The sequence below is a fragment of the Passer montanus genome, unplaced genomic scaffold (assembly GCF_014805655.1).
Source record: "Passer montanus isolate IOZ18808 unplaced genomic scaffold, ASM1480565v1 scaffold53, whole genome shotgun sequence".
NCBI classification, from domain to species: domain Eukaryota; kingdom Metazoa; phylum Chordata; class Aves; order Passeriformes; family Passeridae; genus Passer; species Passer montanus.
This window is the reverse complement of record NW_024370263.1, coordinates 4,546,657-4,572,214: the sequence shown is the minus strand read 5'-3', so window position 1 is coordinate 4,572,214 and position 25,558 is coordinate 4,546,657. Positions and strand designations below refer to the sequence as shown.

General features: G+C 54.4%; 2 protein-coding genes across 3 annotated transcripts; one reads left to right on the top strand and one right to left on the bottom strand.

The window, feature by feature from the left end:
* Positions 1 to 517: 517 nt before the first annotated feature.
* On the bottom strand, positions 518 to 4,832 carry MMAB (metabolism of cobalamin associated B). The gene is made up of 9 exons (XM_039724867.1): positions 4,753 to 4,832; positions 4,556 to 4,614; positions 4,385 to 4,478; positions 4,223 to 4,280; positions 3,572 to 3,644; positions 3,303 to 3,400; positions 2,982 to 3,046; positions 2,333 to 2,392; positions 518 to 2,186 (listed from the first exon to the last, which is right to left on the bottom strand). Exons 1-9 carry the CDS (start codon positions 4,830 to 4,832, stop codon positions 2,099 to 2,101), a joined length of 675 nt encoding a protein of 224 aa, XP_039580801.1. The 3' UTR covers positions 518 to 2,098.
* Positions 4,833 to 4,994: 162 nt separating this feature from the next.
* MVK (mevalonate kinase) lies at positions 4,995 to 15,888 on the top strand. Of its 2 annotated transcripts, none has more exons than XM_039724806.1 (10): positions 4,995 to 5,122; positions 5,204 to 5,351; positions 6,064 to 6,211; positions 7,170 to 7,325; positions 9,104 to 9,207; positions 10,035 to 10,080; positions 10,898 to 10,988; positions 11,389 to 11,505; positions 13,981 to 14,134; positions 14,437 to 15,888. In XM_039724806.1, the coding sequence occupies exons 1-10, from the start codon at positions 5,045 to 5,047 to the stop codon at positions 14,586 to 14,588; spliced, it is 1,194 nt and encodes a 397-aa protein (XP_039580740.1). In that variant the 5' UTR covers positions 4,995 to 5,044; the 3' UTR covers positions 14,589 to 15,888. The 2 variants fall into 2 exon arrangements, with proteins under 2 accessions (XP_039580740.1, XP_039580742.1); XM_039724808.1 differs by having other exon boundaries at positions 14,393 to 15,888.
* The last annotated feature ends 9,670 nt before the right edge of the window (positions 15,889 to 25,558 follow it).

The following is a 25,558-nucleotide window of genomic DNA, read 5'->3' as shown; positions in this document are numbered from 1 at the left end:
TGGCACAGTTTGATGCAGTTTCCTCTCTCCTGTCCCTGGGAGCAGAGCCTGCCCCTCCCCAGGCTGTCCCCTCCTGTCAGGAGTTGTGCAGAGCCACAAGGTCCCCCCTGAGCCTCCTTTTCCCAGCTCAAGAGCCCATGGCTGTCCTGTGACCTTGGGGACGACTCTCAGGGCAGAATGTCTCAGCCCTGCTGAGCTGCAGCCTTGTCCCAACTCCCTCCTGAAGCCAAGCCCTGCTTAGTGACACACCGAGGGTCACCCCAGCACCTCCCTCTGCCTCAGCCCTCCAGAAACAACTGCTGTGGGTAGAGAGGGAGGGGGCAGCTGGGAGCACCCCAGTAAATTTAATCTCTCCATCACATTAAGTGTAGCAGCTTGATTTATTTCTCTTTGCAATCCAAACAATGCCAGCTTTGGTCCCAAAACAGTAGTGAGATTTCTTCCCCCCACAGCTGGAAAAAAAAAGGAAATACTATAAATCCCTCCCCAAGCTGATTTATGGAGCATTCATGAAGAATTTATATTGCAAAGGATTTTATTAAATTAAACTTGAAAAGCCTCTTGATTCCTGAGGTTCAGTCCCAGAGCCAGAGCTCTCGTAAAACTGGCTGGAGCAGGGACAGGGAATGGCTGAGGTGACACTGCAGCTGATGGCACCATCCAAATCCAGAGCATTTGTCACCAGGATGTGCTCCAGGCTGAGGCTTGGAAAATTACTCCATGAAAAATGTGCATTAACAAGAGCCATGAAATATCTGCCTCAAACCCAGGTGAGTGATGAGACAGGGGATCTGTCAGTGCTGGGCACTCCTCACTCATTCCTGAGCATTCCTCACTGCCCAAAAAGGGACACAGAGCCAGAGATTCTTTGGAGAACAAGTTTAAGGTTGGTTCTACTCAAATAACTGAATGGGAAAAGGGGCAGGATGGATTTAAAAGCTGCCTCACTAAAAGCCCTGGATGGGCATCACCACCTTGCAGCCCACAGCATTCCCAGGGGGAAAATTACACCAGGGTAAATTCACATGGGTTCTGCCCAGGTGTATTTCCAAGCTGGAAGCAGCTTGGACATGAGTGCAAAGCTGGAATTGTGTGTGTGATGTGGGTGTGAGCTCTCTCCAGCCTGCTCTGCTGAAGGCTCCATGGAGAAACATTCCAGGCTCAGCAGGAACACCCTGGGAGGAACCCTCAGGGTGCTGCCCCTCTCAGCCAGCTCCAGCAGGGCCCTGCTCCTCACCCCAGCCCCTTTTCCTGCACCCTCAGTGCCCTGGGTGCTCCCAAACCCCGGGCTCTGCTCCCCCAGCTGCTCCTGCAGCCAGAGGGGCAGCTGGTCCCACCATTCCAAGGGACATGGAGACAACCCCAGCACACAGACCCCGGGATTTGGCCTTTCCTGCTTCACCCCCTCCATCCTGCTCCTGGCAGAGGATGCCCAGCATTGTCAGCACACAGACATTCCTCACATGCTCAACAAGAGGCAGCCAGAGCCAAGGAATTCGTGGTGCATTCCTGTAAATCTGTACAGCTCAGCTCCAGCCAGAGCTGATGGATTGGAAGGGATTTGGAGCAGCAAAGCACACAGGGCTCGGTGTTAAAATGTGACAGTTTGTGGCCCTTTGGTACAAGGAAATTCACATTTATTATTTCAGAGCTGCAGACACAATTCCCAAACGCCTCCAGCTGCTGCTCCATACGAGCACTGAGACTTCAGAGGAGGAGCTGATTGTTTTCCCTTCATCATCCTCAGAGTCCTGTCAGAGCTTCCCACAGCACCTGCTGCTGCCCAGGGAAATGAAGGCACCTCCAAAACGTTATGGAATTCTCCTGCCTCAACTCCCACCTGGGAGAAGCAGAGACTCCAGAGCCATCCCCACACGGGATGTGTGGGCCAGGTGTGTTTGGGTCCCTTCCAACTCAGGATATTCTGTGATTCTGTTCCTCTCAGGATTTAGCAACAAGGTGCTGGTTATTTCACGTGGAAATCCTTGGCAGCTCCCATTTCCAGTCCAGGCTTGTTCTCTCTCCCTTCCTTGATGGACAAAAGCAGTCAACTGGATTTAGTTTTCCATGATCAAGCACAAAACATTCCAGCTCCCAGCTAGGGCTCAGGTTTTATGTAGATTTTCTCTTCCTTGCCTTCCTTCATTGCAGCATAACGTGCCAGGACAAAGAGATAATCACTGAGCCTGGAAAGGAAGGGAGAAGCAGGAAAACCAGTGACCTTATTCCAGAAGAGAAGCTTGTGAGAAGCAAACCTCCCCCAGTTTTATTCCCAGAACTAAGGGAATGCTACAGTAGGACAGGGCAATGGTTTGGGATTTTATTTTTTTACCTGTTTAAATACTTGGCCACGTTTGGATCTGCTTCTCCTGCTTGGACTAAAGGGACCACGCTGGGGAAAGCAAAGGGAAATTCTGGTGTTTAATTTTCCAGTTCTGAGTCCACAGAGGGTGGAGCCTCTTCCCACCCCAAACCTCTCCTGGGGTCCCCACTTTGACTCCTGCAGAAGTGAAGGATCTTTGCTTCCCAGGGGATCTGGGAGGGGTAAATGATGCCAGAAATGTTTGTGTTTGTCCTGGAAAACCTCTGCTCTGCTCCTCCCACGATACCCATCCATGGGAATCACTGAACAGTGACTATTTACAAGGGCCTCGAGTGACAGGACAGAGGGAAGGGCTTCCCACTGCCAGAGGGCAGGGTTAGATGGGATACTGGAAGAAATTCTTCCCTGTGAGAGTGATGAGGCCCTGACCAGGGAAGCTCTGGCTGCTCCATCCCTGGAAGCATCCAAGGCCAGGTTGGATAAGGCTGCAGAATCCCGAAAGGTTTAGGTTGGGGAAGGAAGAACAGAGCCCAGCTTTGGGCCTCCTGCACTCCTGGAATTGGACTAAACACACCAAAGCCTGGCTTGAGCCCCACGCCCAGCCCAGGTTTGCTGTCACTGGGGTGTCCCCATCCCCTTTCCCCAGCACAGCACTCACCACCTCTCAGCCCTGCGGCACACGGCTCGGGAGAAGTGGAGAGCAGCACTGCTCCTGCCCCCAGACTGCAACAGCAAGGACAAGCACTCAGTGCCTGCAGCAGCAGGGACAGCCCCCTGCCCTCCCACACACATGACCCTGATCCCTGTGCCACGGCCAGGACATCCCAGTGCAGCAGGGGGGGCAGATGGAGCTCCCAGCTCCTCGCCTCTGCTTTTCTCTTGGCATTGCCCATGGAAACAGCACCTCCCAGGCTGCTCTCCCATGGTGGGCAGTGAGCAGGGCTGCCCCAAGGAGGTGAGGGGCACGGGCAGCACCTACAGGCAGGATGAAGGCTCTGAGGGGAGGCAGCTGCTCTGAGTAGCTGTCAATCCACTGCTCCAGCTCCAGGATGGGCTTCTCGCTGAACGACGTTCGCTCTACAGAGGGGAGAGAAAAATCCACTGAAAAAAAAAGTGATTCAGACAACAAGCTGAGCTCTAATTTTGCTTTCTTGGATCAGCAAGTCCTGAGAAAGCAAATATTCGACATCCCACCACGCACAGCAGGCTGTGCCCAAGGCCTGCCACCCCAGGAAAGGCAGGACTTACTGCGGTGAGCCTCCCTGGCTGAGGACAGTGGTGTGGCAATGTTGGAGCCCACATCCTGCAGCATGCACTGGACCTGGACAAAAATCACAACTGCTGGCACTCCCAGCCGTGGCTTTTCACATTCCTGTGCTCAGCAGAGCTGACCAGCCAAACTCACAGGCTGCCCAGGCAGGACCTGTGTCACTGGTGTGCCCTTGTGGTTGGTTTGTGTCCCAGTTTCAAACCTGGAGTTCTGTTACAACAAAACTCATGTTCACAATGTGGATCTGACTTAGAATAAACCTAGAGATGAATCTGTCTGCCCATAACTAATAATTTGGTCTGGCAGTTTCCTTCCTATTTGAAGAAATTTGCCTTTTAGAGGGCAATCAAGGGATCCTTAAAGATTTACATATTGAAATACTATTGAATTTCTATTTATATACTGAAATGTATTGAATTCCTGTGTGTCAGTGGGAGCACTGTAGCTAAAATTAAGGATTTCACGTTTTAATAAACTTATGTTTTGTTATGTTATGTTTTAATAGCATAGGTAAGTTACAGGAGTTATGCTTAACTCCTATATAACATAAGCATAGTAAGCATAGGAGTTCATGTTTTAATAGCACAGGTAAGGGACTGCACTGGATGAAGATGATCATTAATACTCACTTTATGAAGTTGATCAACAAACGTGTGACCCTTTTCACTGCTAAACTCACCAGCCAGCCTTGGGTAGAGAGAAAAATAAACAAAACAGAGTTAGCTGGGAATGAAGAAATCATAACAAACATGATTTTCCACGTGACTTGGACCCTCCCAGCCGGTCCGTACCCGATGGCCGAGCTCAGCTCGTCCGTGGCTCCGAGGGCCGCGAAGATGCGGTCGCCCTTGGGCCGCCGCTCCCCGGTGAAGGTGCTGGAGAATCCTTCGGGAAAGGCGGGAGGCGCTCAGGGCTCGCCCGGGGAGCTCCGCCCGCGGCCCCCGGGGCCCCCCGGGCTCTACCTGAGTCTCCCGTCCTCGTGTAGATCCTGGGGGCCCGCTCGGCAGCGGCGCGCTCGGGGCTGTGGAGGCACAAACCGTGAGGGGACACCGTGAGGGGGGCACACAGCGTGAGGGACGGAACGACACCGTGAGGGGTGGAACGACGCCGTGAGGGGCGGAAGGACGCCGTGAGAGGGTCCCGGCCCTCCCAGGCTCACCTGCCCGCCCCGCTCCGCCACCGCCGCCCCGCCATGCCCCGCAGCTCCCGGCCCGCCGCCGCCGCCGCCCGCCGCCACATCCTCCCGGCCGCCGTCGCCGCCGTCCCGCCCTCAGCCCACGCTGTCACCCCAGCGCCGCGCCACCCCGCAGCGCCCCCTTCCCATTGGCCGCCCGCAAGTCCCGCCCTCGCGCGGCGCCCGGCGATTGGCTGAGCGCGGGGAGGCGGGGCAGGGCGCGGCCCCCCATTGGTGGGTGCGGCTGTCAGTCGGCGCGGGCCGTGAGGCGGCGGCGATGTGGGAGCGGGAGCTGGCGGTGTCGGCGCCGGGCAAGGTGATCCTGCACGGGGAGCACGCCGTGGTGCTGGGCAAGGTGAGGGCACGGCGGGGCACTGAGGCACTGAGGGCTGCCCAGCTCGGTGAGGCGCCGCTGACCGCCGTTCTCTGCCCGCAGGTGGCCCTGGCCGTGGCGCTGGACCTGCGGACGTTCCTCCGCCTGCGGCCCGGCGCTGAGGGCCGGCTGAGCGTCTCCCTGCCCGGCGTCGGCGTTCGCAGGAGCTGGGACACCCCCGGCCTCCGGGCCCTGCGGGGGCGGATCGCAGGCAAGGGCCGGGGGCAGTGAGGGGCTCTCGGTGCCGGTCGGTGCCTGCCACACCCCGGTGACCGTGCTGGGACCCTCCATGAGGTGACCTTGCAGAACCCCCGTGGGGTGACTCTGTGGGGTTATTTGTCCCCCCTGTTATTTGTCTCTGACCCTGCTCACTGACCTGTCCCTGCTCCTCTCAGTTATTTGCATTACCCTTGTGACCCCGCTGATGCTCAGGTGGCCCTGTCCCCTCCTGGATTGGGTTCCAGGGGCTTGTTCCGGTGCTGCTGTGGCTCGGGCAGTGCTGTGACACAGGCAGGAGCCAGCCTGGCCTTGTTTTCCTGCCTGTGTGTCCCACACCATCCCCCATGGGAATTTCTACAGCACCTTGCACTGGCTGGAGCCCCAGGATATCCCAGCTCCAAAATCCACATTCTTTAATGAAGAGTTTGTGACTTGCAGTGTTTTCCACAGTAATTGTGGGTGGATGCACTGGGAGGTGTAGGCAGGGAAACATTTGGAAGTGGGGAGTGTGGAAACCCTGGGATTTCAGAGTGCCTGGTGGAGATTTTGCTTTTATTTTATCACAGATCCTCAGGTAGAACCTGAAATTGGCCCCAGCTGTTTCTCCCTGCTGTAACAGAAGGTTTTGTTGTAAATACTGCTCTCAGTGTAACAGTTCCCTGTTTTTTTTAAGTGTTTAAACTCTCCCCTGCTTGCTTCCATAGCTGATGTTGATGAGTCCAAGTCTCCCAGCCTAGAACAGCTGGATGCACTGAGGGAGTTTGCTGGAATTGCTGCTGGGGCCTCAGCTCCAGAAAGTCTTGCTACTCTTGCCTTCCTGTATATGTGCCTGGCTATTTCTGCTAAGTATGGGTAAGGCTCTGCTCCTGCCCCAAAATTTGGGTGGTGGGTGGGTGCTTCAGGCAGCTGAGCTGGGAGTCTCTGATCTCAGTTTTGAGGGCTGAAACCAGAACAGTTCATGCCACAGTCACAGCACACACATACCTCTACAGGCAGCTCTTGTCATCCTGGCTTAGGCTGGAAAAACAGAAATAAACTGTGAATTTGTTGTCTGAACTAAGTCTGATTTCTTTATGGGCTGAATCTCCCTAAAACTCTGAGAACTTGGGGCTGTTCCAGTCCCCAGCCTTGCCCAACACCATCAGTGATCTCTGTGTGACTGGATGGGTGCTCAGGGCAGTGTCAGAAACCAAAGTATAGCCCAACTTCCATCTTCTCATCCAAGAAATCCAAGGATGAGGAGCTGGGATGTGCAGCTGGGTTGTGGTTTCCCTGCAGTCTCAGGGTGGCACTGGGACTGTCACTCAGCAGCCCTGAAAAGCTCCTGGGATTGATTTTGGGGTCAGGAACACAACCCAGGTGTGTTCAGTGAGGCAAAAGGACGTGGATATGTCCATGTTCCATCTTCCCCACCAGCCTCTTGCTCCAGTGGGATGTGGCTGTGCAATTACAGATTTGGGTTGTTTACACTTTATTCAGAAATATGTTTACAATCCTGTTTACAACAACCTCTGAAGGGTGGTGCTCAGGTATTTAGTTACCAGGAGCCCCTTCTAGCAGCCTGACAAGCTGTGCCAGTCATGGATCCAGCTCAGGAGGGATTTATTCCAGCACAAGGGGCTTGGCCAGGCTGCTCCATTCAGGAATGAGCCCTCCTGAAGCCCCACTGTGTCAGATGCACGTGCTGATGTTGCCAGTTCTCAACCAGCTTTCCCTGTGATCAGTCCTGCCAGCCTCTTTGCCTTTGTGATGTGGTCTGGAGGTGGAATTCGGGGTGCTTGTGGCAGTGCCTGTGTGTCTGTTTTTGCAGGGATGTTCCCAGCGTGGAGATCGTGGTGTGGTCGGAGCTGCCCACGGGAGCAGGGCTGGGGTCCAGTGCTGCCTATGCTGTGTGCCTGGCTGCAGCCCTGCTCATGGTGTGTGGAGCCATCTCCTGCCCACTGCAGGAGGGAGACTCCACAGCCAGGTAAGGAATTCCAGCTCTGCTCCCTGTGCTCCACTTTCCCTTTTGCCTGCACCAGTTCTGGCACTGCCACCTCTGCTGGTCTCTCTTGGCTGTCACAAGTGCCACCCTGAGCCCATCTCCTGTCCATGCCCAGTGTTCCCAGCCCTGTCCCAGACTTTGTAGAACTCCCCATTTCCCTTGTTTAGGGTCAGAAAAACATACCTAAAAAGGGGGAAAAAAAAGCTTTATTTTTTCAGTATAATAAAACACACTGAAAAATTTTAACCTCAGTTTCCTCTGGCTCTGAGCATCTTCCAGATTTTGCTTCAAGTCCTTGAGGATCCTTTCTGGGTTTTTTTTTTGCATTTCTCATGAATTCTTTTCAGCATGTGCTGCTTTTCCTCCTGATCTCCTGCCTGTCTTTCCCTTTTATCAGTACCTGATGAAAGAGAGTTTCTTTCCCTCTGCCCTTGGAACTCCTCTTTGGAAGCCTGGAGTGCTGTGCCCCTGTGAGGGGGAGCTCTGTTTGAAGCCATTAAAAATCAAAGCTGGAGGGGCAGAACTCTGTTGTGTGGGATTTTGTGTGGGGCTGAGAGTGAGACAGCAAGGAGGGTGGCTCTGTGTTCTGCTTCTGAACCAGAATTTGCAGCCTGACACAGAAGCAGGTCTTGTTGGGAGCACTTTGTCCCCTGTGCTTGGGCAAATCTCCCAAACTGGGAAATGAAAGGGCAGCTCCAAGTGGTGCAGTCAGGATGTCTTCATTCCCTGCTCACCCTCCGTGGCTTCAGCATGGATCCTGCATAATTCCTGCCTTCCAGCTGGTGTGCAGAGAGCTGGGGGTGTCAGACTTCAGAAGGATTTTGCTTCCCATGGCAAGAAAAGAACAGCAGGATAGAAAGGCTCCTGTGTCGGGAGGAATTGCAGCCTCTCAAAGAGGATTAAAAACAAGTGGTTTACTCCTGTTCCTGAGGCTGCTGGTGTGAGCTGTTTGCTGAGTGCTCCCAGATTAAATCCTGGCAGGTGGAATGCAAGGTGTGTGGACATGGATAAGGACATTCAGCCAAGGCTCAGGGGAGCAGGAGTGAAGTTTCTGGATAGCAGGTGGCTCTTGGAATTTCTGCCTTGCCTTGCAAGATGCTGCAAGGCTTTCCCAAAACGTGGATTTGTGCCCTTGCCCCAGCATGGAGTACCTGTTGAATGGACTTGTGGTGTGCAGGGAGGGTCAGGGGTGTTTTTTTGTGCTCAGACTGAGAGAAGGATTAGATGGGATACTGGGAATTCCTCCCTGAGCATGGTGAGGCTCTGGCAGAGGCTGCCCAGAGAAGCTGTGGCTGCCCCTGGATCCCTGGAAGTGTCCAAGGCCAGGTTGGATGGGGCTTGAAGTAACCTGGGAGTGGAAGGTGTCCCTGCCCAACCAGGGCCTCACCACCCTCACAGGGAAGAATCTTTTCCTAATATCCAATCTAAACCTGTTGATCTCTGTCAACTTAAAGCCATTTCCCCTTGTCCTGTCATTCCAGCCCTTGTAAATAGCCTCTATCTTTCTTGTAGCCCCTTCAGGCACTGGAATTAGGTGGCCCCAAAGCTTCTCCTCTCAGGCTGAACAATCCCAGCTCCCTCAGCCTTTCCAGTGTGTGTGGTAACACACCACGTTTGGTGAGGTGGGGATGAGTCTGGACTTGAATTCCATTAAATCTGATCTACACCAGGCCAGGACTGGGATCTTCCCCCTGAATCTGATCCCTCCCCATCCACTGGTTTGGAGTGGTTTGTGTTGGAGTTATTTCCTTGCCTTCCAGGTGGACAGAAGAGGAGCTGACCCTGATTAACAGCTGGGCCTTCCGAGGGGAGCAGGTGATCCATGGCAATCCCTCGGGCGTGGACAATGCTGTTGGCACCTGGGGTAGGTGTGTTTGCTGCTTCTCAGGCAGAAACTCCCAAAATCAGCTCCCTGTTCTGGCCTGAGCACAGGGGATCCTTCCCCTCTCTCAGTCTGCCCCATCTGTGAGCTGGGCCTGGAGCCAGCTGGAATGTTGGGAACAGGCTGCAGGAGCACCAGAGCTCTGTCCCCCCCAGGCAGGTGCCACGGGGCAGAGACCTTGCTGCAAATAACTGATATTTAAACATTCTGCAGGGACAAAGAAACCTAATCCTGTCCCAGGGATAATGCAGGGGAAAATGCAGTTGGACAGCTGTCATTTAGTTTCAATTAGCAGAGACTTCCCAGTGTTTTGAAAGTGTCCTTGGAGACTGTTAATAATCTTTCTAATGAGACCTAATCACACTGCCTCTGTGAGGGTAGGAGCCAAGTTAGACATTCCTTCTGGACAATGAAATTCCATGCTGCAGGATGGCTGCTGACACCAGTGCACACGTTCAGTCCATGGAATCCCATGTGCTTGGCTCTGCCACAGGGAATCACTGCTGGATTCTGTTCTCTCAGGAAAGATTTCATGCTGGCCAAACTCTGCCTTTTCAAAAATTATTTGTTATGATCCTGGAGGAGAGGAGAGCAAAGGGAAAGGCCTTGGGTTGAGCACATCCAGCCAGACCCTCTCATTAAGGCAGCAGGGTGAGGCAGGGCTGTGCTGCTGGAGAACATGGTTCATTTAGCTGGTGTTTCTTGCAATTACTGTCACAGGCTCTGGGTGAGGTTCTGAAGATGAAAGACCTTCTGTGTTATCTCCCAGCTCGCTCTCTACTGAGACAATAACATGTATTTTACTTTAGGTGGAGCCCTGAGATACCAAGCAGGAAAAATCACACCGTTAAAGAGGTAATATTGGAGTTTAAAAATAACCCTCACACACGGTGGGTGGAACATGTCAGAGAGGCTCTGGGTGGGTGTTGGAGGGTATAAGGATGATGGGAGATGGCTGGAGTGTGGGAAGGGCTCTGCAACCCCATTTTGGGTGTGGGCAGCCTCAGTTGTTGGGGTGAATGGGGACAATAAAACATTTGGTCATTATCTGACATTAGATGAACACAGCACAAAGGATCAATATTAATTTCATGGCATTATGGGCAGCAGGAATGGATCTGCTCCTGGCAGCAAATGACATTGTGGGGAGGGGGAACTTTGTGCTACCTGGTGGTGGGAAAACCCATTGGCAGAGAGAAATCTGGGTCCTGTGTGTTCCCTCTGCCTCCTGCCAGAGAAGTATAATCTGACTCCATTAAAATCTTTCACAGTGCATGAAATTGCTCTATTAGCAGTTAATGGCCACTGCTGGCTACTCTTGTAGAGAGTATTTCAAAGGAAGAAATTTGCTTGAAAAACATGGGTTTTAGTAAATACATTACAGTCCTATTTATAGCTCTAGTACAGTTGTTCCTTGTATCCAGGAGGAACAAGCCTGAGCCCAGCCAGCACTGAAACACCTGCTGAAGCTTTGTAAAATAAATGGGACTCCTTATCTTGGGTTCCTGCTCAGGAGGCCTTTTGAGGCAGAATAAGCTGTAGCCTTGGGGGGTGTGAAGGAAAGAGGCCAGGAGATGTTCCCTGCCCATGGCAGGGGGTTGGAATGAGATGAGCTGTAAGGTCCTTTCCAATCCAAAGCACTCTGGGATTCTCTGTCTCCTGTTGCTTTCAGGGTGCCCACACTGAGGATCTTGCTGACCAACACCAAAGTCCCTCGGAGCACCAAGATCCTGGTGGCTGGTGTAAAGGAGAAGATCCTGAAGGTGCAGGTGGTTGTGGGGTGGAGATGTGGGGGATAACCTTTGAGAGAGAACCCTCATGTGGGACTGCAGGTCCCACAGGATCTTTTGGGGCATCTCTCCTGTAGCCACTGTATTCCTGTCTCCCAGCTGCTTGGGAATGGGGTTTCAGCTCATCTCTTCCCTTCCTCCAGTTTAACAGGAGTTCAAATCATCAATTTGCAACCATGAAAAAAGCAGTTCCTTCCTCTGGCCTGTTTCCTTCTCTTCCTCCCTTTTCTGCAGCCAGGAGCAGGCTACCATTGCCCTGCTCTGGGAATGAGTGAGGAATTGCCCAGCTCAAAGAGACTGGGACCAGTTTCCTCCCAATAGTATTGGAAGAGCAGCAAGCAGGCAGCTGACATCCCTCCTTCCCCCTTTCCAGTTCCCTGCCATAATGAACCCAGTGCTGGACTCCATCGATGCCATTTCTCAGGAGTGCCAAAGTGTTCTGGAAGCAATGCCTGCAAATCCATCACCAGAGCATTACCCTGTGCTGGAGGTAAGGGGCTTGCTCGCCAGTATTTTTAGCCACTGTTACTGTTGAACATCAAAATGTCATTTAAAGAACATTAGATCTGAAAAAAAAAGTGATAGCAGGAAATGTTCAGTTCTAAGCGAAACCGTGGTCTGGGTGTGCTGCTTTTAATGCCCTTCCTGGAGCCAGGAGACAGAAGCTGCTGCTGGTGCCTCTTCCCAGCTGTGTGCAGGGAGGGAGGGGGCAGGCCTGGGGCTCTGGGGACCTGTGGCTCTGGAGGGTTTGTTTCTCTTACATTGAGTGCCACGGCTCTGGCAGTCGCTCCCTGTGAAGCAGCTGCTCTGTCACTGCCAGGGCTGGGGTGAGGAGAGCCCAGAGCCACTGGTTTGTGATGGACTGACTGGTTCCCAGCCAGCTCCTGGTGCTCCAGGCTCATCCTGGCTCCGGAGAGCCACAGACAGAGCTGTGCCCAGAGCTGACCTGACAGTGATGCACGAGGTGCACACAAAGATCTGTTTGTCTTGGCTTTGCTCAAAGAGCAGAGGCTGGGGAGGGGGGAGGAACAGGCTTCCGAGTGGAAGAAATGCTGAGAGTGCTGTAATGCTGCTCCACAGCACCGTGGGGGAGGGATGTGTGGCTGTGTCCCAGCTGAGGCAAACCTGGCCTGGCCCTGGGAGCCAACCTGGACACTCAGGAACCATTTGGTACCATCTGGATGCTTCCCCTTGGCTCTCAGGAGGACCTCTGCTCGTCCTTGCTCTTGCTTTGCTTTGTTCCCGTGGGATTCATAGCAGAGTCCTGCTCCCTTGGCACCAGGGGGATGGTGGGATTCTGGACCCCTCACAGTGGGCTGAGCTGCCATTAGCTGAGGGAGATCTATTCACAGCACAGCTTCACACAACTCATCTTAATTCCACATCCTCAGGCTGTCAGAAGTGTCAGGGGACAGGGAAGAGAGGGGATAATTTGAGTTGTGCTTTGAGCTCCTCGCATGGAAAATGCCAAAGCATCCTTGTGTCCCACACCCGGGAAGCAGCACTGCAGTGAGCAGGTTCCTGTCTTGAATCTTGTTGTTTTGTCTTGTGCTTGAAGAGCCCACAGAGGCCCAGCTGATTAGATGCAGCACACAGATATATAAATACATCTTTTGGGCTGTTTCTGAAATGTGCAGCTCTGGCCAGCGCTGTATTTGAACCATGGAACTAGTCTAGTGTGTCATAAGCTGTCATTGGATTCCTGGCAGATTTTGGATCAGGAGATGACAGGTGTCTTGGATCATCCCAGGCAGTGCTGTGCCCTCACTCAGGCATATCAAGAGGCCTCTGGATGGACGTGTGTCCTGCCCAGCCTGGAGTGGGTGGTGGCTGAGCTCTGCCTGCCATCCACTCCTTGCTCTTCCCACAGTTCCTTAAACACCGGGCAGAAATGCTCTGGAGGGGGAGAGGGATTCTTTGTGCAGTGTCCCCTCCTGTGTGGGGTTGGCAGGATCCTGGTGGAGAGGGAGGGGGATGTGGCTGACACCTGCCCTGTGCTCCCTGTGCACAGAGCCCCTCCTGGCTCACCGGGAGCTGCAGGCAGGGAGCAGTCAGTGCTGGAGCACAGGGTTGGGAGGGCACTGTGGTGCTCAGGGAGCTGGTGTCTGCTCCTGGCCCTGCCCCAGACTTTTTCCAAGCACAAGCCAAGCCCTTCCCTCTGCTCCTGAATTCCTCACCTGTCCTGCTGGGCAGGGACAAGCTGTAACTTCCACTTCTTTGTGGTGTTGTCCATCCCTCAGGCCATTTGGACCTTGCTGCTGGGGCAGCTTTCTCCAGGAGCAGCAGGTCTGGCTGGCTGGGAAGTGTGGCAGGGATGCTCCCACAGCTCTGCCAGGAGGGTGGGCTCACTCAGAGAAGGGCCCAGAGGGAAGGACCCTCTCGACCCCACTTGAGCTGGGTGCAGAGTCCCAGCGTGGTGCTGCCGAGAGGCTCCTTGGCTCCCAGCCCAGGAGGAGGCAGAAGTGCAGCACAGAGCAAACAAAGGGATGTCCCTCTCTGTCACCTCTCCAGCGACGCCTCAGCCGTGTCAGAAGTCCCTGGATGTGGCTTTGCTGGATGGATTGCAGAGCAGGGCAGGGTGACAGCCAGGAATGAGAGCTGCTGGCTCCGTGCCCTTCCCACGGCCGGCGAGGGGCCTTGCACAGCCTCCTGCTCAGCACTCGAGTGACAGGGCAGAGGAGAAGCAGTCAGGGGGCATTGGACAGCTCTGGAAAAAATTCCTGCTGGCAGCTTGCAGGGATCAGGGTTTTCCTGGAAGGTGCCTGTCACTGTGCAAGTTGTGATGGGGGACAGGGACACATGAGCAGCTCAGAATCTGGCCTGACCTTGCTCCTGGTGCTGGTGGCCAAATTTCTGCAGAAATGAGGTGGTTGTGAAGGGATGGCTGGGAAGGCAGGGCTGCCACTGCTGTAAAGAGCCTCTGTCTCCTTGTGTGCTCATCTCCTCTCTTTGTGGTTGCTTTTAGGAATTCTTTGACATAAACCAACACCACTTAAATGTGCTCGGAGTGGGCCACCCCTCCCTGGACAGGCTGTGCCAGGTGACAGCATCCCACAGCCTGCACAGCAAACTGACTGGGGCTGGTGGGGGTGGCTGTGGCATCACCCTGCTGCCACCAGGTCAGTACAGCCCCTTGGGCATCTTCCTCTTCCTCACAGCTCTGGAGGGGGGCAGGTCTGGGAGCAGAGGAATCACTGCCAGCCCTGGCCTGGAGGGATGGGTGGGATGTGTCCCAGCACTGCCTGGCACTGTGGCTTGCAGTGTGTGATCCAGGGCTGATTCAGAGTGTTCATTTATGTGTGTCAGCCCCTGGGGGCACTGGCCCTGTGCCAGGGGCTGTGTTTGGAGGAGCCATGGCCCTTTCCCTCTCCCTGCAGTGGCCGTGCTGACTCGCTGGCTGCTCTTGCCTTGCTCTTGGCAGACACCTCCCCGCTGGCCGTGGAAGCAGCCAAGCAAGACTTGTGTGCCTGTGGATTTGAATGCTGGGAGACCAAGATTGGGGCCCCCGGGGTGAGCCTGCACTCCTGCTCCTCTCTGAGTGCCCAAGTGCTGCACGCGCTCGCCCAGAGCTGAGCTGCTGCCTCTGGCAGCCCTTGGCACCACGTCCTCGGAGCTTTGTGTGCCCAGATGCCTGGAAACTTCTTTCCCCTCTCCTGTGTGGCTGAGGGCCTCCAGATGGGTATGGAGCCAGTTTGGGACCTGGTGTCACTGGGATTTGGGGCTGCAATGGGGACCTGGGAGCACCCACCCAGTGGTGTTTGACCAAGGCTCTCAAAAATCCTGATTTGAATTTCCTTCCTCAACTGCTGTGCTGATCCCAAGGGGCAGGAGAAGAGGGGCTTGGCTGGATTCCAGGGTGGATAATGACACTGTGCTGCTTCAGATGCATGTGGTGTCTCTTCCCTCATCCCTGCTGTCCTGTGGGAGCTGGCAAGGTGGATATGCATGGTGCTTTGACGTTTTTGGGTGAAGAGCATCTTTGGCAGCTCAGGGCTTGATGCTCAGGTCTCTGTTTCTTCTAGACTACATTCCTAGTGAAGATGAAACCTTTAATACAGCTCTTCCCTGCTCTTAATTAAGTGTTGGGTAATTAAAATGCAAGATAAAGCACAATTCTAGTGAAATTACTGATTTTCACTCTTTTCCACAATCTCTGCCTGGGCTGATAAGCAGAGTCCTGTAGTCAGGCTCTGGTTTTTATTCACATGTTCAAGGTCTGACTCAAACAGCACCTGCAAGGAGGGCAGCTCCAGGCCAAGGGCAGGCTTAAAATTCCTCCTTGTAAAAGCTGTTTTCTCACACTTCAGCCTTGAACCAGCATGTCCCTGACCCTGCCTGCTGATGGGTTTACTTTGGTGTAATTAAGTAGGAGAAAGAAACCCAAACCACGTCCTCAAAAGCTCACCATAAGCTGCAGTTGACAAACTCTAAAACCTAAATGCATTTAGACTTATTACACAAATGTAAATGCATTTTTTACTCCTGAAATTTTAATGAGCTGTGCCACAGCACGAAGGGGAAGTGGCTGAGGCCAGAATCTCTGGGAGTCATCAGCTGACTCTGAGGGACTGTGGGCTCTGCTGTACCTGCCAAAGGGGTTTTATCATCACTCTGTTTGTCTGGGGTGGGTTTTTTAAGTGGGTTTTTAAGTGTAGCTGTGTTCAAGAATCGCTTCACTCAAAGCTGAGTAATGAATTGGCAGAGGTGGGGAATTTGCCTTCCCCTTCCAGCCTAGGGATAAAAAAAATCAAGTGTGAGAAGCTGAGGTGTTCTAGCTCCAACTCCCAGCATCATGGTGACCAGCTTTAGTTCCCTGATCCCATGTAAAACTGTCTCTGGTTTTAATAAATCCATGGGTTTTTTAATGTGCAAAGTGTTCTTTGATAATTATGCTGGATACAAAAGGAAAAAAGCACCTTACACTGCTTCAGGAAAGCAGGTCTCAGATGCTGCCTTTCTACATGTCTAATTACAATTCCAATTTGCATCTGAGAGCTGCTTTACACTAATCACAAGTCAGAAAGGCTGATAAATAATTTACCATTTTCTAATACAGTGTAATCAATGTGAGGATCTGGGAGCGTGTTGACTTTAACCACTTACATGTGTCGACTTTGTGATGTTGGCACAAAGAGATGCCAGATCCAGCACGGGGAACTTCCCTTCAAAACAACATGTCTGGGGCTGAGCCTTGTTGGCTCTGAGGGCTGGGGACTAGAACTGAGGGGAAATTCACAGAATCCCAGGATCATCCAGCTTGGGAAAGCTTTCCAAGTCCAATCTGTGACCGATCCCCTCTTTCCCACCCAGCCCAGAGCACTGAGTGTCACATCCAGGTGTTCCTTGGACACCTCCAGGGATGGGGACTCCAAACCTCCCCAAAAGGGACCACTCTTTCCATGAGGAAATTCCTCCTGATGTCCGACCTGAGTGCTCATCCCGCTCTGCTCTGTGGCAGTGGAAGTGGTGACATTCCGGGGCAGGGAGAGTGGTGGCAGTGTCGTGGCAGGAGGGTGACCCATTCTGGGGTCTGTGGGAAGGGGCCAGGGTGACACAGGCACTGCTGGGATCTGCCTTCCCTGTGCCACAGGGACCAGATCTGCCGAAGTCAGCAGCTGGAGCCAGTCCCAGTGTGGAGTGAGCACAGATTTCACATCCATCTGTGAGCACGGGAGTGCCCATTCCCTCCTTTCCAAACTGCTCCTTCACCAGCTCCATCAAACAAAGGCTCTGCAGGGACATTGCTACACCCAGCGGGACAACCCGAGGGGTGGCTGGGATGTTCCTGACCCCACCTTCCACTCGGGAATCACCCCTGAGCCCTGGGACACACAAAAACCCCTGAGCCCTGGGACACACAAAACCACCCCTGCCTCCTCAGGCCGGGGCAGGAGCAGCTGCTGCCGAGGGACTGATGCCCCACGGGGACACAGAGTGGGGCAGAAGGAGGCACAGCTCTGTCTCTCGTGTGTTTTGCTGCTTTGGAAGCAGAACTGAAGCCTGTGGAGCGTGTTCTCCCCACGGATCAGCCCCTCCTCTCCCAGGCACCCCGCGGGACGGATGTGCAGCAGGGCAGCGATTGCTGCTGAAGGATTAGCCTGGTAATTTGGCTAATTTTTCTTGAGCTTCATTTTTCACATTACGAGCTCTGCAGCAAGACTAACGAGCCTGGCTTTGCCTCTAATAGCCAGCACGGGGATGGGGAGGGGAGGCTGTGCTCCAGCCTAAAGGAGGGATTGAGGAATTTCAGAGCGTGGGGGTCGGGTGAGAGCTGGGGGTCACCGGTGTTTAGTGACAACAAAAAGGAAAACACTTTAAATAAAAATACCTTTAAAAATCCTCCTTGTCCTTCACAGCCAGAGCCCGGGGCACTGCCAGGGTGTCTCCCCCCATCCCTGGGGAATGTCCTGGTGCCCTGAAGGGCTCCTGCCGCCCTGCACGTCCTCCCCTGAGCCGGACCCCGGCGCTCCCCGGCCGGCCTGGCAGGCACAGATGGTATTATTGTTTGTTTGCACTCGGTGTCAGCAGTGCCTTCTTTCTGCTCCGCTGAGTAGATGCTGAGGAGGCAGTGACATTATTGGAGATCACGGAGAGAGCAGGAACAGGGTCAGGGAGACAGAGAGGAAATGTCAGAGCGCAGCCCCGCGGGGCTGGGGGCTGCTCACACCCCCGGGGCTCCCGCTGCTCCAGGGGTCCCTCCTGGGGACAGGAGGTGGCACTGGGACCCTCTGCAGGGCCAGTGCCGTGTCCTCAGACACACTTGGAGTGTTTGGGAGGTGGGGGGATCCCCCAGGGCGAGTAGGGACCCCCCCAGAGCCATTTTAAGGGCACCTCCCTTGTCCCCTCTGCTTCCCATCCCCAGGGATTTTGGGGCTCCCGCATTCCCAGGGCTGGTGGGGAGCCCGTCCTCCCTTTCCCCCCCCATCCCTCTCCCCTCCCAGCACGCTGAAGGTTTTGAAAGTTAAGTATTACCGTCTGCTTTGTTGTTGCCTAACTACGACAGACAAATTGAGAACTAGTTGTCAAAATGTCAGTGCACAACAAATCAACATTCAAAATGAGTCTCAGCGCTATGTGGTGTATAATTAAAAAAAAATCCTTTTTAGAAATTTCAGCAAGCGTTGGCTCTGCTTTATATTTGTCTGTGTGATTAATAAAGGCAGCTAATTTTCAGACTTTAAAAACAGCTAGAAAATAGCTCCTAATTACATATTAGGTTCCAAGCGGCCCCCGCTGAGCAAGGCTGGTATTGGTGGGCCAGAGAATTTGGCAGGGGCTTAATTACATTCTGAGCATCATCTAATTTTAGTTAAATGTAATGTAATCAGCAGCAGATGTCTGAAATAAAATATGAATTATGAATATGATGAAATTTCATTCTTGAATAAAAAAGTAATTTGCTATTTAGTTCATTAAAGTCGCAGAGGTTTATTAGGGAGCAGGTACACGGTGTGGCTGGGTTCTATTAAAATGATATTTCAGAGGGAGAAGGAAATTGCATTAAAGGTGCTAAAATATTCTGCCAGGATGCTGTGGCGGGTGGGAATGAACGTTTACAAAAATAACAGAGCCCTGGGCTGGTGCCAGCCCCCGGCTCCGGAGCTTCCGTTTACGCAAGGTGACGTCCTGGGGGGACCCAGGATGGGCTCTGCACCCCCTCTGGGTGTCCTGGGGGCAGCTGGGCTCTCCTCGCTGGTGGGCTCAGTTATTTCACAGAATCCCAGGATCTTTCAGCTTGGGAAAGACTTCCAAGAGCATCGAGTCCAAGTTGTGCGTGATCCCCACTTTGTCACCAGCCTGGAATGCCACATCCAGGCCTTCTTTGGACTCTTCCCCAGGGATGGGGATTCCAAACCTCCCTGAGCAGCCCCTGCTAAGGCCTGACCACCTTTTCCATGAGGAAATTCCTCCTGATGTCCTCCTGACCCTTGCCTGGCACAGCTTGATGCCATGGGGACAAGGCATCCTGGCACACACTGGGCTGAGATCCGTGTGCCTTATTCCAGCTTGGCCAGGAAAATGAAGCCTCAATTCTCCCATCAGCTCTGGGACCCTGGTGGATCCTCCTGGGACACCATCTCCTGGACATTCTCCCTGCAACATCCTCTGCAGTTTCAGCTCTGAAGTCGAAATTGCTTTTCTCTATCCCTCAGTGGCCCGGGCTGACAGATAAGCATCTCCTGGCGAGGGGGAAGGATGGCGTGTTCATTATTTCCTTGTATTACAGATCCTGTCATTTTAATCCCTCCTGGATGTCGGGCACCAGCTTCGAGCCCTTCCCACTTCCAGGGTGCTCTCCAAGAAAACCCTTGGCCGATTCATCCTGCATGGCAGGAAATCCCAGGGCACATCCAGGCAGCTCCGGTGATGCTCTGGCACCGGTGCTGGCGCCGTGGCACAGCCAGGCTGCTGCTCACCGGCGTGGGTTCACCGTCCTCCCTCTTCTATTCATCAAGGGCATGACAGCTAAAATTCATTTGAAGATGAAGAAAGTGCCGGCTAATCCTTTCTGGGAGACAGTGATAGACTGGCGGCTCGGGAAGAATTGCACAGCAGTAATGAAATTAGGCTAAAACTGCTGGCGGATAGCAGATAATTGCCCTTGTCTGTCACGAGGAATAACATCTCCCAAATCCAACACAATGATTGCTAAAGTTGCAGGAATTTATTTTATTTATTTTATGGGCTCGGGATTGGCTTTCTGAAGGTCTTTCCCAGGAAAATAAAGGAGAGGGAGCTGCGCGCTCGCCTCCCGCCTTCCCTGGGTGCTTCGCCGCCGCAGCAGCTCGTTAGCCCTGACTAAGCAGCATCACCACGATGACAAGGACACCCCGCCGGGGCCACTCCGGGGAGCAGGAGCTGAACCAGCCGGCACAAGCTGCTCGGAGGAGCTGCTGGAAGTGCCAGTCCCTCTCCAGATCCCACTGACCTTCTGGTGCTTTCCAGGAGGAATCCATCCGCCAACACCGGGTGCCTGCCTGGTTCTGGGGCAGGTCCCGGTGCCACGGTGGCCACACAAGTCCCGGTGCCGTGTCCAGGCTGACCAGCAGCCGTTTGTTTTGTAATTGATGGGGCGGTGGCGGCCCGGCGCGGGTGAGTGACTGCGCCGGCCGGCGACGGCGATGTTTTATCCGCCGGGGCTGGCACGGGTAATTTACTGTGCTCGGCAATAACATATTTCACTTCCCGTCTCCCAGATGAAGATTACTTGTGTTTGAAAGTGCCTGAACACACACTCAATTCTGCTTAAACGCTCGCAGCCAGCCGAGCGCGGCTCGGCCCCGCGCCGGGGTGGCACAGGGATGAGGATGGGGACAAGGATGGGGACAAGGATGGGGACAGGCTGGAGCACGGCCCCTGCTCCCTCTGGAGCCACTCACATCACTGGGGAAAATCCCCCCCAGCACCCGGCGCAGCAGCTGGAAATATTCCATCCACCTTCCCTGACATTTCGTCTGGCCGGGCGAGGAGCTCCGTGGCATTTCCGAGAGGGGCTGGGGAAAGGTCAGGGGGTGGAAAAGGTTGGCAGGGTCAGTGCTCCTGCCTCATCCCAAGGCTGCTCCTGACCCCCCAGGCAACTGCAGCACAGGCACTGCATGGGCTGGATATCCCCTCCAGTGCTGGGATATCCCTTCCAGTGCTGGGATACCCATTCCAGTGCTGGGATATCCATTGCAGTGCTGGGATAGCCCCTCCAGTGCTGGGATATCCCCTCCAGTGCTGGGCTATCCCTTCCAGTGCTGGGATATCCATTCCAGTGCTGGGATATCCCCTCCAGTGCTGGGATATCCCCTCCAGTGCTGGGATATCCATTCCAGTGCTGGGATATCCCCTCCAGTGCTGGGATATCCCCTCCAGTGCTGGGATATCCATTCCAGTGCTGGGATATCCCTTCCAGTGCTGGGATATCCATTCCAGTGCTGGGATATCCCTTCCAGTGCTGGGATACCCATTCCAGTGCTGGGATACCCCTTCTAGTGCTGGGATATCCATTCCAGTGCTGGGAATGCCCTGTGTTGTTCTGGGATGCCCGAGCCACCTGAGACATGAGTCAGCACCAGCAAGGAGGGTTCTTGTGCACAGCCCCAAAGCTCCCTGTGAGAGGCAGGTGTGAGGAGGGGCAGGAGCTGGGGCTGCAGGGGTGAGGGGCTCAGAGCAATGGGGACGTGGTGCTGCCAGGGCTGGATCCCATCCAGCTCCTCTTGCCAACATCTCCAGGTGGGCTCTGGGCAGAGCTGGGGGTGTGGGAGCCCAAGGCTGACCCTGCTGACCCCCGGGTGGGGTGCTGGCCCCAGTGCTGCCACTCCTCCTGCCAGTGCTGGCACATCCCCAGCGTTCCCGACAGGGCACTGCCGTTAACGGATGCTGGGGTGTCACCCAGTCCATTTGTCTTCATTCGGGGACATGCCAGGGCCGGGCACAACGCCCTGGAGCTGCAGCCTGGCCCAGCAGCAGGCTGGGGGATGGCATGGCCAGCACAACCAAAAGTGGGTGTTGATGTCCATTCCCATCCCAGTGAGGATCTCTGGACACTTTGCAGGAGGGGACTGCCAGCCTGAGACCCGGGCAGGGCTGGGGACACCTTCCTTGTTTGTGGCACGACCTCTGTGTGCCACCGTGCCTGCTGAGCTGGTGTCCCAGGGGATGTGGGCATGGATTTGGGGGCACAGCAAGGCAGGGAGCAGACAGGCTGGCCCAGAGATCCCTCCAGCTCCCCATGGCCATCATCATCCTCCCTCAGTGGGGGATGGCACCGTCACCACCGTGTCCCGCCGGATTCTGGGATGGAACCTCTCCGCTGGAGCTGGGTAATTTCTGATTAAGGATTACTGTACCATCGGCTTCGGTTTGATTGCAGATGTTTTTAATTATATCGTATAAGATGGTATTATGTAATTGCATTTATCTGATTGAAGCCTTAATTGTAGGATTTCATAATGGTTTGACTGGGTAAATACACCGTCGCGTCTGTTGTCCCCCACCGAAAATTAGGTGCTTCATGTCTTTATTGCATTATCCTGCAGAGGAGCTTAAATTGGGAAGGAAGGAATGAGGAGAGAGGGAAGAAAGGAAAGGCGAGTTTGTCATAGGATCACGGGATCCTGGAGTGGTTTGGGTTGGAAGGGACCTTAAGGATCATTTTGTTCATCATCTTGTTCATCATCTTGGACAGGGACACCTTCCACTAGAGCAGGTTCCTCTCCCATGGACAGGACACAGCTTCCTTCTCTTCCCAGTCCCAGAGATCATGGTCCCCTTCCCACCTGGGCTCTGGAAGCACCAGCACCCACCAGAGCTCATCCCAAACATCTCCTCCAGCCGGGCATCCCAGGGGCAGCCACTCTTCCAAAATCAGGTGAGGGATGGCAAAAATTCCTATTTCCATTAATACACACCAAAATAATTAGAAATCTCCCTACCTTAATTCCCTAAAAAAAGCATTAATGAGCTGCTGGCAAGGGGGGTCTGAGCTGCACCTCCCACCCTCTGGATGGGGGCGGTTCTCTGTACCTCTCCCTGGGAATTAAAGGGAGGTTTGGGGTTTTGTGGGTGCCCTTTTCCCGGCTGTAATCTGCAACATGTGGTTCACAGGGAGCCTCCTGGCTAATGGGTTTAGGATTAGGGGAATATGCACAAATCCAGCGGCTCGCTGTCACTCCGCTCGGCGCACTAAGGTGATTTCATTAGGATTTAGGTTTAGAGAAAAGTCTCTCTCTCTCTCTCTGTCTCTCCCCCCGCCCCTTCTCTCCCCTTAATATTATTTTTATTCAATTACATCAGCAATTCATGAAACTTCAAAGCCGTTCCATCAGCGCAACCCGAACGCTGCCGGATTGTGCTTGAAAGGGGGGAAGAGGAGGAAAACATAAGCTGCTGCTTTAATGGAATTACTGAAAAGGGCTTTTTAATTAAAAACAAAGGTTGGGCTGAGGTCTATCCATAATTCAGTGCCGCTGGATGTAATATCTGCCAGTGGTTTAATTTTAATAAATGTATGTATTATTAACGGTGGGATCTATATTTTCCAAGCCCAAGGAGGGCCCAGCTGTTCCCACAGGAACAGCTGTCAGTGCCATGGGGGACATGAGGGGACACTTGGTGGCCACGGGGCAGAAGATGGGGACAGGGATGCTCCTGGTGACCCTCCAGTGCCACAGGAGCTGTCACAGCCCTGAGTTAATTACCAGCAGCACCTGCATGGGTTATTCAGACAACTCCAACCCCTCTTTTTGATGATTTACTCTTAATTAGCCTTTATTAATGAGATGTGACCTCATCCAGCGAGCTGGTTCCTCACTGCCATCTGCCCGTCCCGCCCTGGGGTGGGACAGTGCTGTCCCCAAGGCCAAGAGCAGCCAGGCAGTGGCTGAGGGGACGATGGCACGCAGTGATCCAGGTGCCACGGGGGATGCTCATCCCTGTGCTGCTCCGGCGGGGTGGCACCCACCCCCACCCCCGCCAGCCGCCGCGCGCTAATAAAAACAAATTAACTTGTAGCAGCGTTAATTTTCCCGCATCCATCCATCCCGGCCTCATTACCGGGGCGATCCCAGGAGCCGGGGGTTTGGGCAGATTGTAATGAGGAGCATGCGGTAGTAAAAGTCCTCCTAATAGGATTTATTTACTGTAATTGTGATTCGAGGCACAGTGCCATCCCCGGCCCCGCTGGCCCGGAGGAGGGGGCGTGGAGCTGAGGCTGGAGCACGGATCAGCTGGAGCTCCCTGAGGGCTCTGGAGGGTCCTGCTGGACCTGGGCCATGGAGCAGGGCTGTCCTGGCACAGCCAGCCCTGTTCCTTGCTCCAGCAGATGTTTCCTGGAGTGTGGACAGCACATCCCGCTCCCCAGGCACCCCAGCAGGAGCTGCCAGGCAGGTCGTGCCTCCTGGTGCTGCCAGGGATGGGATCATCCATTCCAGGGTTTCCCACCAAGGCTGGGATTCATGGACTGCTCCTATGGCACATCTCCATCCTTGAGCAGAGGCAGCTCGGAGATTTGGAGGTGAGGCTGCTCCATGGGATGCTCGGGAGCTGCTGGGATCACCACTCCTGCTCTGGTTTGGCTTCCCCACACACACACACAGCGCTGGCACCCAGATCCCCTCTCCCGGCTGATCCCGATGCCAGGATCTGCAGCAGCTCCACTCCAGCACTCATCCCGGACACTTGGAACGCCTCCTGCTGGGGTCCCCAAACCTGCTGGGAGTCCCCAGAGAAGGGAGCGGAGCCGGGAGAGCTTTTCTCTCGCTCACACTTCATTATTGTTGCTAAGGAAACCTCTTCCCAGGATCTCGCCTGGAACATGTCTGCCTCGGCGGGGCCGCACATCCATCTCTCCCGAAGTGCCCTGAGAGCCGGAGCCGGCGCAGACAAAGGCGGGGATGGAGGCGGAGGCAGCCCCGGGACCACCGCTGCGGCTTTGAACAGCCCGGCCGAGCGGGATGCGCCGCACCGAAAAGTTGTCAGGGATCATACAAGACAAAAAAAAAAAAAAAAATTCCTAATGGAATTTGCTCCGTAGGCAGCAGGGTCAGGAGTTTGCAGCCGTGCTCCGAGGGCTGGCACGGCGTTGGGATGAGCAGGGACAGCGGGATGGATCATCCCGCTCCCGTTCCAGCCCATCATTCATTTTTGTCCCTATTTTATGGAGGGGACTGGTGCTCCTGGCCCCGTGTCCCCCCCTGTTCCCAGCTAACGCTTCCCACTGTAGCGAGACGAGTTCCCATCGTTCAGAATGAGCGATTCCCGCATTGATTTGCAGCTTCCTTTTGATGCAGCAAGAATTTATTCCTCGGGAAAGCTCTTTCTGTAGCCATCAGGGATTATTGATGGTGTTGAACTCGCTCGCTGCCCTCTGGATTGCAGCCGGCCCCAAAGCTCTGCGGTGCCCAGGGGATGGTGGGGGCAACAGGGACATGCCACTTTTGGGGGCATGCAGCCAGGGTCTCCCTGTGTATGAACTGCCAGGAATTGGGAAAAATGTTAACAGGGCCGGGAAGGCACCACCAGTAGCGTGGTGGATGGAGCACTGATCAAACCTGGTGCTGCTGCAGCACCCGAGTGAGCTCATGGCACATGTGGCTCCATCCCTTGTCACTGGTCACGCCATGAGCTCGCTGTGTGTCCCACAGTGTGTCCCACACAGTTCTGCAAGGCCCCACGGGGTGGGAGCAGCATCTGCTCACGACTTCCAGGTGGGACACACCTGGAATGCCCTGCATGGCACTGCCAGTCCCTTTCTCCAGGTGCTGGTGGCTCCAGCAGCCCCCAAGGATGCTCCCAGAGCCTTGGCAGTGCCTGGCCCTGGCAGGGTCCCCTCTCCCTCCCAGACAGGACGGTCCCAGCAGAGCACAGCAGCGTGCCAGCCCAGTGCCCTGCATCCTCCAGAGCCCCACACCACAGAGGTGCCTTTTGTCCCACCCTCGCCAAGCCGCTACCTCCACTTCTCCTCTTTCCCCCCTTCCATTCCTCATTAAAGAGAACACCACAGATTTCCCAGCCTGTCTCCGGGTTTTATATTGAAAAGGCTAAATGATATGCTGACA

Coding starts and splice junctions, on each gene's coding strand:
- MMAB (XM_039724867.1), bottom strand. CDS start 4,832: ATGTGGCGGCGGGCGGCGGCGGCGGCGGGCCGGGAGCTGCGGGGCATG. Junction 4,479..4,555: donor CACGAGGACGGGAGACTCAG/GTAGAGCCCGGG, acceptor CCTTTCCCGAAG/GATTCTCCAGCACCTTCACC. Junction 2,393..2,981: donor TGCCGCAGGGCTGAGAGGTG/GTGAGTGCTGTG, acceptor TGCTTTCCCCAG/CGTGGTCCCTTTAGTCCAAG.
- MVK (XM_039724806.1), top strand. CDS start 5,045: ATGTGGGAGCGGGAGCTGGCGGTGTCGGCGCCGGGCAAGGTGATCCTG. Junction 5,123..5,203: donor ACGCCGTGGTGCTGGGCAAG/GTGAGGGCACGG, acceptor CTCTGCCCGCAG/GTGGCCCTGGCCGTGGCGCT. Junction 11,506..13,980: donor AGCATTACCCTGTGCTGGAG/GTAAGGGGCTTG, acceptor GGTTGCTTTTAG/GAATTCTTTGACATAAACCA.